The 15,346-nt window shown below is 41.5% G+C and overlaps 1 protein-coding gene across 1 annotated transcript in view; it reads left to right on the forward strand.

Annotated features, from left to right (window-relative positions):
* The window catches only part of LOC127572394 (A disintegrin and metalloproteinase with thrombospondin motifs 3-like), a 299,522-nt gene that overhangs the window by 261,352 nt on the left and 22,824 nt on the right, over nucleotides 1-15,346 (forward strand). The window contains 2 exon segments of the mRNA XM_052019585.1: nucleotides 1,234-1,314; nucleotides 8,449-8,612. Of these exon segments, the coding sequence (XP_051875545.1) occupies nucleotides 1,234-1,314; nucleotides 8,449-8,612 (245 nt within the window).

Genomic DNA, 15,346 nt, shown 5'->3' on the forward strand with positions numbered 1-15,346 from the left:
TTCCATGTGGAAAATTACAAACCCTAGGAAACATGACTTCTGTGATATGTTTGCCTCCTCAGTGATCTGAAATCCAACGAATATTGCCATGAGGGCAGAATCCAGATGAAAAAGAATCAAAAGATAATAACCTTTACAAAAATAGGCAAGATTATCTGACAGTGAAGCACATCTTATCTGGAAGTTTACTGAGTATTTCGGTGATGCCCTATTTTATCAAGATGTACACCGCTGAAAACAATTCTCCCTGGACATGTGGAACAACAGAGTTGGAATATTTGGATTTTGGGCCAAGGCACAGACTGATGCAATCCACCAGTATATTTTAAGAACATATCCTATGGTTGCTGATTGCTAATATAATTAACATGTTGCAGAACATAAATTAGAGAGAACCTTAAATGTTATGAAGCAGAAAGATGATTGATATTCAGGAATGACTGTCTTGACCATGAATTGTGGTGACTCTGTAGAAGCTAATCACTACCCAAACTCTTTCAACAGGTAAAAAATTAAACAAGAAATACCAAAACAAGCTTGGAACCTTGGGAAAACATATTTGCAAGTATCCAGTCTGGCCTGAGCTGGACATCTCTCACATTTTTGATTTCTGCCTTTTTTTTTCATTGACTATAACCTATCTTATTCTAGTAACTCTTTCTGGTGCCTTTCACTGGAAACATATGTCATTAACTCTACCTCATTTGTGGCAGAGTTACTTCTTTTACATAATGATCACAATGGTAGTCAATGAAAACAAGATAATCACTTGTAAGACTGACAAAACCATTTTGTTTAAGGGCGAACCAGAGGAGCATTCATTTTACCCAAGGGAGCTAGAAACCTTGATATCTCTGAATCAAGGCAGTCAAGTGATTTTTTTGGTAAGTAAAGATAATGATCAAAGGAAGGGGCATCAGAACATTGCTTTTGCAAACTCACTCATCATTCAGTTCATCCACTGGCTCAATGATTACTTTCTACAAGTTTGTCATCACATCAAAAGGTGGCCTTGTGGCAAACACATACATTATTTTTCCTCCTAGGCAGAGAGGAAAATGTGGCCTAGTTGTATGTGTCACAAATCTGGTTGGCTATTTTAGCTGGAATTTGCAAAATGTGCATTAGCTTAATGGTGCCTTCTTCAGACCAAAATTCCACTGGAATGCCATATTAACCACCACTATGTATTCTTTCTTTTTGCTTCTATAATTGACCTTGACACATGCAAAGGCTACTTAAAGATGTTTGACATCCCACCTGGTTCTAGACATGTGTTCATCCAAGAAGACGAGGTATCTCCTCACATTCTTGGTAAGTACTAACCTGCCACAGCTTGACAAGTTTACCCATTGAAGCAACAGATGGCAATTTTAAATACTAATCCAAACACATTAGGTGCTGATGCAAAGATTGCCTCATATTAACTGGCATTTATTCAAAGTGTGCAATGCCTCTTCTGCTCAAGTCTGTAAAACTACATATACAAAAATTGCCCCACTGATGTGAGCCTAGGTCTGCATGGAATGGTATTAGGAATACAGGCACCAGTAGCCACATCAGCAGCGTGTGCAGAATTTAAATTTCACTTCTCTTCGCACCTTAAAAAGTTCTCATTATAGGTATATGTGCTCATTTCCTTCCCCACCCCCCACCACCCCTCAATGTGCATAATAGTTAGGGAAGGCACTTGTGCCCCACTCCATGCACACACCTCTGTCCTATGATTTTTCATTAGCGTATCACACCTAATATACAGACCCAGTTGTCAAGGGTCTGCATCAGATCCATTTTTATAAAATCAACCCTCATAATATCATTAACTATAAGACAGAAATTCATCTTCAGCCGCATAAACTAAACTTGCAACATCATAATGGGTGTATAAGAAATGCACTGTGCTTAAGAAATATGATTTCAATAAGTTTTAAATAAATTTTTAAATTTTATTTACAGCGTGGTAGCAGGCCCTTCCGGCCCAACGAGTCCACGCCGCCCATTTTAAACCCAATTAACCTACCCGTACATCTTTGCAATAATTTCAATAAGACCAAATTTTGGAAACAAAGTGCAACATGAAGCTGATTCTATTATCATGTTTAGCATATGTGAGCCTGAAGAAATTTCTTGTCTATATTATTTTAATTTTTTAACTATAAAATATATCTAAATGGCTCCTGTGAATAGTTTGTTAAAGTACAAGGACATACTTCAATAAATAACATCTTGCTATAATGAGAGGAATGTTCTGAAACGAAAAGTTACACAACTTCCACCGTTCATTTGTTTTTGTTCTATGGGTTCCTTGCTAAGATATGATTACAACTCTACCACTACTCTACCTTGTATATCTAGCTTAAGTGTTCATTTTTCATGTAAAAGCACAGACTGCATATGTCATCCATAGACGCATCACAGAGAATTTGCAACTCTGTCTCCATTCAATATCTACACATGTGCAATTCCAGCAGGAAAGTCTCTAAAGCCAATATTAGTCATCCTACTCCCACTCCTATGACCAACTAATTCAACAAAATTTATTCAGGTGCCTTTCTTATTCCTTTGTTCAGGAAGGGAAATAGCGATAATCCTGGAAATTATAGACCAGCGAGCCTCACGTCAAAAGGGAAACTATTGGGGAGGATTGTTAAGTATAGGATTGATGAACATTTGGAAAAGCATGGCCTAATTAGGGACAGTCAGCATGACTTTGTGCGGGGCAGGTTATGTCATACTAACTTGATTGAGTTTTTCGAGGAGGTGATGAAGGTGATTGATGGGGGTAGAGCTGTGGATATTGTCTACATGGATTTTAGTAAGGCACTCGACAAGGTCCCTCTTGGTAGGCTCATCCAGAAGTTCCACAGTGACTTGGCCATCTGGATTCAGAATATCTTTGAAGACAGAGGGTAGTGGTTGATGGGTCTTATTCTGGCTGGAGGTCCATAACTAGTGGTGTTCCACAGGGATCCATACTGGGACCTCTGCTGTTTGTGATATATATAAATGACTTGGATGAAAACATGGATGGGTGGGTTAGTAAAGTTTGCTGATGTCAAAAAAGTTGGTGGCATTGTGGATTGCATAGAAGGTTACCAAAGGATACACTAGGATATAGATCAGTTGCAGATATAGGCAGAGAAATGGCAGATGGAGTTTAATCTGAGCAAGTGTAAGATATTACACTTTGGAAGATCAAATGTAAAGGGAAAGTTCACAGTTAATGGCAGGACCCATAAAAGTGTTGATGTACAGAAGGATCTTGGGGTCCAAGTCTATAGCTCCCTGAAAGTGGCCGCACAAGTCGATAGGGTGGTAAAGAAGGTGTATGGCATGCTTGCCTTTATTAGTTGAGCCATTGAGTCAGGAAGTTATGTTGCATCTTTATAAAACTCTGGTTAGACCGCATCTGGAGTATAGAACCATAGAACAATACAGCACAATACAGGCCCTTCGGCCCACCAAGTTGTGCCAACCTTCTAACCACTCCTAAGACTATCTAACCCCTTCCTCCCATATATCCCTCTATATTAAATTCCTCCATATGCTTAAATAACAATCTCTTGAACTTGACCAACGTATCAGCCTCCACCACCACCCCAGGCAGCACATTCCATGCACCAACCACTCTCTGAGTGAAAAACCTCCCTCTGACATCTCCCTTGAACTACCCACCCATTATCTTAAAGCCATGCCCTCTTGTATTGAGCATTGGTGCCCTGGGAAAGAGGTGCTGGCTGTCCACTCTATCTATTCCTCTCAATATCTTGTATACATCCTTCCTATAATGAGGTGACCAGAACTGAACACAGTACTCTAAGTGTGGTCTAACCAGAGTTTTGTAAAGCTGCATCATTACTTCGCGGCTCTTAAACTCGATCCCCCGACTTATGAAAGCTAACATCCCATATGCTTTCTTAACTACCCTATCCACCTGTGAGGCAACTCTCAGTGATCTGTGGATATGAACCCCAGATTCCTCTGCTCCTCTACTCTACCCAGAATCCTGCCATTTACCTTGTATTCTGCCATGGAGTTTGTCCTTCCAAAATGTACGACCTCACACTCCCCTGGATTGAACTCCATCTGCCACTTGTCAGCCCAGCTCTGCATCCCATCAATATCCCTCTGTAAGCTTCAACAGCCCTCCACACTATCCACAGCACCACCGATCTTTGTGTCATCTGCAAACTTGCTAACCCACCCTTCTACCCCCTCATCTAAGTCATTAATAAATATAACAAAAAGTAGACGTCTCAGAACCGATCCCAGTGGGACACCACTAGTCACAGCCCTCCAATCCGAATGCACCCCCTCCATCACAACCCTCTCCTTTCTACAGGCAAGCCAATTCTGAATCCACATGGCCAAGCCTCCCTGGATCCCTTGGCCTCTGACCTTCTGAAGAAGCCTACCATGTGGAACCTTGTCAAACGCCTTACTAAAATCCATGTAGACCACATCTACTGCACTACCCTCATCAATCTTCCTGGTCACCTCCTCAAAGAACCCTATCAGGCTAGTGAGGCAAGATCTTCCCTTTACAAATCCATGCTGGCTGTCCTTAATCAGTCCATGATTCTCTAAATGCTCATAGATCCTATCTCTAAGAATCCTTTCCAACAGCTTGTTCACCACAGACGTAAAGCTCACTGGTCTGTAATTCCCTGGACTATCCCTACTACCTTTTTTGAACAAGAGGACAACATTCGCCACCCTCCAATCCTCCGGTACCATCCCCGTGGACAACGAGGACTCAAAGATCCCAGCCAACGGTTCAGCAATCTCCTCCCTCGCCTCACGAAGCAGCCTGGGGAATATTCTGTCAGGCTCCGGGGACTTATCTGTCCTAATATTTTCTAACAGCTCCAACACGTCCTCTCTCTTGATATCTACATACTCTAGAACATTACCCTTACCAACACTGTCCTCTGTATGATCAAGACCTCTCTCCTTGGTGAATACTGAAGAGAAGTATTCATTGAGAACCTCACCCACTTCCACAGCTTCCAGGCACATCTTCCCACCTTTGTCTTTAATCAGACCTACCTTTACTTTAGCCATCCTTCTGCTCTTCACATACGAGTAAACAGCCTTGGGATTCTCCTTAACCCTACTCGCCAAAGCCTTTTCATGTCCCCTTCTCACTTTCAGTATTGCATTCAAATCTGGTTGCCCCATTATAAGAAGGATGTGGAGACTATGGAGAGGGTTCAAAAGAGGTTTACCAGGATGCTGCCTGGATTAGAGGGCACATGCCATAAGGAGAGGTTGGACAAACAAGGGTTGTTTTCTCTGGAGCAGCAGAGGCTGAGAGGACACTTGCTAGTAGTTTATAAGGTTATGAGAGGCATTGATAGATAGATGGTTGGTTTCTTTTTCCCAGGGTTGAAATGTGTAGAGGGCATGCATTTCAGGTGAGAGGGATAAAGTTCAAAGGAGATGTGCAGAGCAAGTTTTGTTTTGAAAGCCGATAGTGGTGGGTGCCTGCAATGCATTGCTAGGGGTGGCGGTGGAGGCAGATTTAACAGAGGTGCTTAAGAGGATCTTAGATAGGTACATGAATATCCAGAGAATGGAGGGATATGGACCATGTGCAGACAGAAAGGATTAGATGTCATTAGCTTAATTGGTTTGGCACAACATTGTGGGCCAAAGGACCTGTTCGTGTGCTCTACTGTTCTATGTTCTTTCTGGTAGTGAACAATTAAGCTGACTTATTCAGGGTATCCTGATGCACTTCCAGGGCAAAAAACTATATTAAACATCATATTAAGCTGAGAAGTCAGTCCCAATCTTTCAGACAGTCAGACAGTGGTAGGGTTGTACGAGATGGATGACAGGGAGAGTTGCTTTGGGATGGAGGAGAAAACATATATTAGGGACAGAGAGAGAAAGAGAGATGGAGGGAGAAAGAAACATCATGGGTTTGGGACAGGTGTAGAGAGAAATCATGGATTGGGATGGGGAAAGAGAGAGAGAGATTTTGCAACAGGAGTACAGAGAGAGAACATGGGTTTGGGACGGGGAAAGAGAGCATGTGTTTGGAAGAGAGGGAGAGTGTGCGTTTTGGATGGTAGAGAGAGAAGGCATGGAAATCAATCAACTGCTGATACTGGAAACTAGAATAAGAGCAGAAAATGCTGGAAATAGGTGGTCAGCCTGCATCTGTGGGAAGAGAAACAGAATTAGTTTTTGGTCAAAGACTCTTAGCCAGGACCTGCTACAGGGTCATGACCTGAAACATTGATAATTCCTTCCCCCACCCCCCAGATGCTGTTTAACCCACTGAGTTCCTCCATCTGTTTTTTTTTTGCAATAGGTATTGGTACATTCCTGTAGCAATTTGTAGGTTTTGGTATGAATAACTGGATTGAAGTGTTGGTAACTGTTCTATCACAATTATTGGAAGTAGACTGGATTATTAAATTTGTTGGCCCAGTAAATCAGTAACATCCAAACAGCTTGGCTCAGTGATGTTTTCTTTCTGGTTGGAAAGCTCTGGGTTAGTGCTCCATTCCATTGGCTCTTTTTGTTGTTGCTTGTTGGACCTGATACATGCAGTTGCATTCCCCATTTCCTCAAGGAGTAACACCAATTGCATTTCAACACTAATTAATTAGTTATAATACAATTCTGATAAATTGTAAACTTGTTAAATAAAGTTTTTGCTTTAAACCCAGTAATTGAATGGAACTGCAAGTAATCGTCAAATAATCAGGTAAAATTACCAGACACCCCATTGGCAACAATTTACCCTCGTGATCTAATGTTATAACCAGTAAACATCTCACCTAACTGGAATCAACTATTCTACCAAGTAATCTATTACTGCAATATGTGATCTCATATAAAACCAAATTGATTAATTGTACTACCAATTATTTACCAATCTAACAAATGGGGAATGCAATTATATGCATCAAGTCCAACAATAAAACTAAGAGCAAAGTGGTTGAGGCAGCTATGTTGGCACTAATGGCAGATGATCAAAGAAATAGGATCTTTTATGCTCATCTGATCTGGTAGTGTGCCAATTTTATGCCTCACCTGGAAACTGCAGCTTTGTTGGTGCCTCTCTCCTTCCGCACTCACTGATACATATCCTGAATTAGGTTCTCAAGCTGTGGAATGGGCACTAAGCCAGAGCTTCAATGGCCAAAAGCACAAACAACTGATAGGAAGTAATTACAGAGGACTGTCAAGGGATCTGGAGGCTGATATTTGGAGCCATTGCCACTGCCTTGGAATCTCAACCCTCTGAATCATGAAGTTTTAATTATTCATTAATTAATAATGTTAACAACTAACATTTAAAAATATACCTGTGAAATCGGAGAGTTTCAGGCATTAGGAGGATGGTAAAGTGGAATGAAATGAACATGTTGCATATTAAGGACTCCCTAATGGTTTAACAAGCTTCGTCAGTATGTGGATGTGTCACCCTTTGTATCAGGATAGCAAGATTGATTCTGACACTGCTGAGTTGGTTGATCCTTTCCATATACTGGGATGGATTCTATCATTACTTCAGCATTCATTGAGTTGATGAGTAAAGCTTCAGTTGGCTGTGATTCTTGGTGGCTGTGCATCAGACCCTGCTGGAAATAACTGTCATCCCATTATTCCTGCTGAAAGTGATTGCTGTTATGTGATTCCTGTCAAAAACACAGATGTGGAGATTGGTTGAGAACACAATTGGACTCTGCTATCAAACTGACTGCTGATATTAACAAAGCTCACTTATGCAAGAACTAAATTACAGAGGAAGCCCACCCTTGTCAAACGATTTCTCAGTATAGATTCAATGCATTCAATAGGAGTAGGAAAGGGGGGAAGAAACATTCAATGAGTTGAAAAATAACAAACACTGATCAATGTCTATATAACCCTTCCTGCATTAGTTTAAGAACATAAATGCCCAGGCCAGGGAATGGTTGTTTGCCCATCAAAGCTCACCTTCCAATCATCCAACCTCTCCCACATAACCTTGTCCTCCAATGGCTTAACTTTCCTAGAGAGAATTGTTCTCTAATCTCTAAAATCTCCTATTGAGGTTCATTTATCTAGCAACCCCAACTTCCCTAATGCTAATCATCCATCCAATACCTTCTTTCCATGGATAGTCTCTGTAGTCCCCCAAATCTCCTATATTCCCTTAATACATTCATTGTATCTTACTTTCCAACATCTTTCCCTAACAGGTTGTTTTTTGTTGAGTAATGTCTGAATGTCTTTAAACAGATATTCATATTGAACAACTCAGTTTTTCTACTAAATTTTTTAACATAAAATATCCATCCAATGTTTTGAAACCTTAATATCCTATGTTAGAATGTTCCAAAATAATTAATTTAATACAATTGTAGCATGGCTATGTTGAGAATCAGCATTGATATGTTGATAACAATTTTCCCACACATACGTTAGTTTTTTTTTGCTCATCAGCTGTCAAGAACCAGGCTACAGGCCACTATATTCTAAATGGTAAAGGAGACAAAGCCAAGACAAAAGTCTTTATTGAGCTTGGTATAGAATGGCAATACACCTTGGAAAATGATATGGAAACTCTCCATACAGATGGCCCTTTGCATGATCCTGTTGTGGTCTTGGTAAGTGATCTTTATTTTATTTTATCTCTCAATAGTATGGAAACATTGAGAATGCTACAACTTCAGATCTCTGAACATTTTCCTACAGCAGGATCTCCAGATAAACAAGAATAAAATTTAAAATTTACAAGATAAAAGAATAAAAACACTAATTACCAGCTCCTTGCAGGAAGCTATACACAAAGAATGAAGTTTGGAAGTATTGATAGGTCAGGTACAAAGGAGGTACAAAGGGTGATCAGCAGCAGATGAACTAAGAAGTGAAGATGGGTGAGGTGAAGATGAAAGTTGGTGGAGAGAGAAATTCATTTCCTTCTGTTGGTATTTTCTAACACATTCATTTTACTTTTTCCCCTTAGACCAAATAAATTTCTCAGGTTATTTATGTAATAACATATAATAGTAATATGATTACATAATAATATACAATGTTGACCTTTAGTCTGCACAAAATGTCCCCTCTGACTATACCGCTGTTGTCACTGTTTAGCAAGTCACTCCACTTCACAGTTTAACTGTCTCTTACCCAGCTATATGCATAAATTATTGACCTTAGTCTAGCATGGGTACACATAAATGGTGTTGGGGCTTAGAATCATGAAGACAAGTTCTAGAGAAATGTCTTGTTTTCCCTTGGCTATACAGGACTGAAGGACAGTTCCAACTGAACTGCTCAGAATGTTATAAACCTTCAAATGGGCAGATGGAGAGCAACTATTCACTCTGGAGGAGTCAGTGAGAATGAGGAAGCTTTGGGTAGAAATAAGTTGCATGCACTAAACGCACAATAGTCATGACTCTGCGTTACATTCTGCTTTCAATTCCATTAAAAATACATCAGTATCTTATCCAGGAGGGAAATCAAAAAGCACTCTGGTTAGGCCAGTCAGGGAGTCACAGAACAATACAGCACAGATAGAGGTCCTTCGGCCCAATGAGTCCATGCCGACCACTGTGCCCACCCAGCTAGTCCCAATTTCCTGCATTCCACCCATATCCCTCTAAGCCCTGCCCCTCCGTGTACCTATCCAAGTGCTTCTTAAATTATACCGTTGTACCTGCCTTTACCACCTGTACCCCCTAGTTTTGGACTCCCCTACCCTGGGGAAAAGATTGTTACCTATGACTCTCATAATTTTAAACATTTCTATAAGGACATCCCTCATTCTCCTCCACTCCAAGGAATAAAGACCTAGCCTGGTCAACCTCTCCTGATAAGTCAGGCCCTCTAGTCCTGGCAATATCCTCATAAATCCTTTCTGCACTCTTTCCAGTTTAACCACGTCTTTCCTATAACAGGATGACCAAAACTGTACACAGTACTCCAAGTGCAGCCTCACCAGTGACTTATACAATTGAAACATAATATCACAACTTCTATACTCAGTGCCCTGACTGAGGAAGGCCAGTGTGCTAAATGCCCTTTTCATCACCCTGTCGTGAACTATGCACTTGTTCTCCTAGGTTCCTTTGTTCCATTACACTCCCTAGTGCCCTACCATTCATAGCACAAGTCCTACACTGGTTTGACTTTCCAAAATGCATCACCTCACACTTAACTGTATTGAAATCTATTTGCCACTCCTGGGCCCACTTCCTTAACTGATCAAGATCCCCCTGTAGTCTACGATAACCTTCTTCACTATCAACAAACTTCCTGATCAAGCCTTGTGCATTGGCATCCAAATCATTTATACAAATAATAATAACAAGGTTCCCAAGTCCGATCCCTGTGGCACACCATTAGTCACTAGCCTCCATTCCGAGAAACAACCTTCAACCACCACCCTCGGCTTCCTACCTCCGAGCCAATTTTAAATCCACCTAACTAGGTCTCCCTGGATTCCATGGGACCTAACTTTCCAGACTAGTCTGCCATGCGGGACCTTGTCAAAGGCCTTGCTAAAGTCCCAATAGACAACGTCCTCTGCCCTACCCTCATCTATCTTTGGGTTACCTCTTCAAGGAACTTTAAAGATTCGTCAAGCTCAACTTGCCACACACAAAGCCATGCTGCTCCTTCTAATCAAACTCTGTCTATCCAAATGCTAGTAGATCCTGTCCCTCAGAATTCCCTCCAGTAACTTCCCCACCACTGATGTCAGGCTGACTGGACCTGTTCCTTGGCTCGACCTTGCTACCCTTCTTAAACAACGGAACAACATTAGCTACCTTCCAGTCTTCAGGAACTTCACCAGTGGCTAACGGTGAAGCAAATATCTCTACAAGGTCTTCTGCAATTTCTTCTCTAGCCTCCCACAAAGTCCAAGGATGCACTCAGTGAGACCCTGGGGATTTATCATTCTTAATGCACTGTAAGGCTGCAAATACCTCCTCCCTGGTAATATGAATGTTTTCCAAAACATCTCCACTTGTTTCTCTTATCTCTTGAGCAACCATGATTTTCTCCTCGGTAAACACCGAGGAGAAATATTTGTTAAAAATCCCACCCACCTCCTGAAGCTTGAGACATAGGCAGCTCTGCTGATCTCTATGGAAACCTACTCTCTCCCTAGCCATCCTTTTACTCAATATATCTATAGATCCTCTTTGGATTTTCCTTAACATTACCTGCCAGATCTATCTCATACCTTCTCTTTGCCCTCCTGATTTCCCTCTTCAGTTTATTCTTAATCTTTTTAGAGTCATTAAGGGATGCACTCATCCCTGACCTCCTAAACTCAATGTATGCTTTTCTCTTTTACCCGACCAGAGCCTCAATATCTCTCAGTAGCCAGGATTCCCTAAACTTGACAGGCTTACCCTTCACCCTAACAGGAATATGCTGCCCCCGGACTCTCAATATAACAGTCTTAAAATCCTCTATTCCTTCTCTTCAAACTGGCTCACTCAATCGACCTCTGTAAGATCCTGCCTAATTCCCCCAAAATTAGCCCTGCTCCAGTTTATACCCTAACCTATGGATACAGGAGCCTGAGGGCACATACCACCAGGCTCAAGGACATCTTCTATCCCACAGTGATAAGACTATTGAATGGGTCCCTTATATGATGAGATGGACTCTTGACTTCACAATCTACCTTGTTTGACTTTGCACCTTATTGTCTACCTGCAATGCACTTCCCTGTAGCTATGACACTTTACTCTGTATTCTGTTATTGTTTTTACCTTGTACTGCCTCTGCACTGTGTAATGAATTGATCTGTACGAATAGTATGGAAGACCTCGGTACAAGTGACAATAATAAACCAATACCAATACCATCTGTCCTATCCTCTTCCATCACTATCTTAAAACTAATAGAATTATGGTAACTAGAACCAAAGTGCTCCCTGACTGTCACTTCACTCACTTGCCCTGCCTCATTCCCTAAGAGGAGGTCCAGTATTGCACCCTCCTGAGTAGGGCCCACTATATATTGACTCAGTATAAAACTTTGGTTAGGCCACATATGGAGTATACTGTGCACTTCTGGTCACCATTCTTGGCTTTGTAGAGGGTGAAGAAGAGATTCACCAGGAATTTGCTTAGATTATAGAGTATTAGCTATACGGAAAAGTAGAATAAACTTGGATTGTTTTCTCTGGACCACCAGAGGCTGATGGGCGATCTAATTGAAGTATAAAAATTAGGAGAGGCGTAGTCAGGGTCGATAGTCTTTTTCCCAGGGGGGAAAATGTCAAATACTGGAGGGCAAAGATTTCAGAATCAGAATCAGATTTATTCTCACTAACATGACATGAAATTTGTTGCTTTGTGGCAGCAGTAAGTGCAGGATGTAAATGTCTATAAATTACAAAAATAAATAAATAGAGCATAAAAAAGGAATAATGTAGTGTTTATGGGTACATGGACTCTGCCGAAATCTGATGACGGAGGGGAAGAAGCTGTTCCTGAATCATTGCGTGTGGTTCTTCAGGCTCTTGTACCTTCTCCCTGTTGGTAGAAACGAGAAGAGGGTGTGTCCCAGATGGTGAGGGTCCTTAATAATGGATGCCGCCTTCTTGAGGCACCGCCTTTTGAAGGTGTCCTCAATGGTGGGGAGGGTTGTGCCCATGATGGAGCTGGCTGAGTCTATAACCCTCTTCAGCCTCTTTTGATCCTGGGCTTTGGAGCCTCCATACCAGGGGGTGATGCGACCAGTCAGAATGCTCTCCACCATACACCTATAGAAACTCGTAAGAGTGTTTGGTGACATACCAAATCTTCTCAAACTGTTAATGAAGTAGAGCCACTGGCGCGCCTTCTTCATGGTTGCATCAATGTGTTGTGTCCAAGATAGATCCTCTGAGATGTTGACACCCAGGAAGCTGCTCACCCTTTCCACCGCTGACCCTTCAATGAGGACTGGTGTGTGTTCTCCCGACTTCCCCTTCCTGAAGTCCATGGTCAGTTCCTTGAGCTTGCTGATGTTGAATGCAAAGTTGTTGTTGCAATACCACTCAACCAGCTGATCTATCCCACTCCTGTACGCCTCCTATTCGCCATCTGAGATTCTACCAACAGTGGTGTCATCAGCAAATTTATAGATGGTGTTTGAGCTGTGCTTAGCCACACAATTACGAGTGTAGAGAGAGTACAGCAGTGGACTAAGCATGCATCCTTGAGGTGCGCCTGTGTTGATTGTCAGTTAGGAGGAGATGTTATTGCTGATCCACACTGACTGTTGTCTCCCGATAAGGAAGTCGAGGATCCAGTTGCAGAGGGAGGTACAGAGGTCCGGGTTTTGAAGCTTGGTTATTAGCACTGAGGGAACTTAAGGTGAGAGGGGGAATGTTTAAAGAACATTTGTGAGCCAAGTCTCAGGTAGGTGCCAGGAACATGCTGCCAGGGGAGGTGATGGAAGCAGAGATGATAGCAACATTTGAGAGGCATTTAGACAGGCTCATGAACAGCCAGGGAATGGAGTGATATAGACCAAGTGCAGGCAGGTGTGATTAGTCTAAATTGGCATCATGGTTCGTACAAACAGTTTGGGCCCAAAGGTCTGTTCCTGTACTCTTCTATGTTCACAGACATAGAAACTTAGCATTTTTCCTCCAGAACAATATGGGTGCTGGACATTTGGAACTATCAAGATTGAGTTAGATTTATCACAATTAAATATGTGTGGCATGGGATTTAGATTTCAGGCAGGTAACTGGTATGGAGGTTCAGATCGAATTGAGCGACAGAATGATTTGAGGGGCTAAAAGGTTTACAAATGACAAATGATTGAAAACAGCACAATTCAAAGTGAATGTTTCCAGTATATTCTGTTTTCATCACTAAGAAAGTTACACAGATCTGATTTGTCTGATGAAAAGGCCCTGCAGAGAGTGCAACAATGATTTCCTAGAGTTGTGCTGGAGGTGCAAGACTTCAGTTGCATGGAGAGCGTAGAGAAGAGAGGTTTGTGTTCTTAAAGAAGTTCAAGTGGAGGTTAGATTTTCAAAATTATGAGTGGTTTTGATAGAGTGAGTACCAATATTTTTGATTAAAATAACCTTTTAAGTAGTATATTTTTATGATCTGGATTTGATTAGATTGCCAGAAACCAGATTCAATGATAATATTCCAAAGTGAATAAATCTTATATTGAAGTATGAGGAAGCAATTTGGTTCATTGAGTGCATGCCAGCTCCTAAGGGAACATTAGACCCATTCCCCCTCCACCTACTTCCACATGCCTCTGCAATTAATTCTCTTTCACATTTGCCCATCAACTCTTCTTTGAATCGTTTAACCATTAAATGACACCAAGGAGTAATGGTAGCCAATGAACCTACCGATATATCTTTAAGATGGCTTTTAATTTTAATTTTTTGATTCAAATTTAGCAGTTTTTCTATGTCACTGAATATTGGAGAATCTTGAATGCTGACAGGACCCATCAGAGTATTAAAGAAGGCAAAGTTCTAAGGCAAAGAACAAAGGGACATAGAAAGGAGCGATTGGCAACAAAAACACAAGTTAGCTGAGGAAAAATATCTTTTCTATTCAATGACTGATTAGTGTCTGTAATGCACAATCAGCACAGTAATAGAGTTTTTTAATTTTAATTTTACTTACAGCGTGGTAACAGGCCCTTCCGGCCCAACGAGTCCGCGCTGCCCATTTTTTAAACCCAAATTAACCTACCCATACATCTTTGCAATGTGGGAGGAAACCAGAGCTCCCGGAGGAAACCCACTCAGACACGGGAGAACGTACAAACTCCTTACAGACAGCGACGAGAATTGAACCCCGATCGCTGGCGCTGTAATAGCGTCGCGCTAACCGCTACGCTACTGATAGATTCATAAAGGAGCTGTATAAGTATCTGAAAGGAAAGACTGGGGCTGAAGGCAAGGGGTGGAGGAGTGGGACTAGCTGGATTTCTCTTTTGTACCGCTGAGTTTCAATGGGCTGAATGGCCTCCTTCCATTCTGAAATTGTCTGGTGGGTTATATTTCAAAAATCAATATTCAAATAATGATGACTCCTAGGATTTCACACTGCCAACTCATGCCTGTGCTCTCTGGGCACTGTCTTCTGGCATGGTCAGAATTTTTTGCCTGTTCCTAATTACTCTTGAGAAGGTGTTGGACCACTGCAGTTTTTCTGGTTAAATTACTCTTGAAAGTTGACGGGGGAGGGATTTTCAAGATTTGAATCCAGTGACAATGAAGAAATGAGTCATGATAGTGTGTAATGTGGAAGGAAGCTGTGGGTGGTGATTGCATATGTTGCTCTTGTGCTTCTTAGTGGTAGAAGTTGTGCCTTTGGGAGGTGCTGTCATATTAGCCTGGTCA

The sequence above is a fragment of the Pristis pectinata genome, chromosome 7 (genome assembly GCF_009764475.1).
Source record: "Pristis pectinata isolate sPriPec2 chromosome 7, sPriPec2.1.pri, whole genome shotgun sequence".
NCBI classification, from domain to species: Eukaryota; Metazoa; Chordata; class Chondrichthyes; order Rhinopristiformes; family Pristidae; genus Pristis; species Pristis pectinata.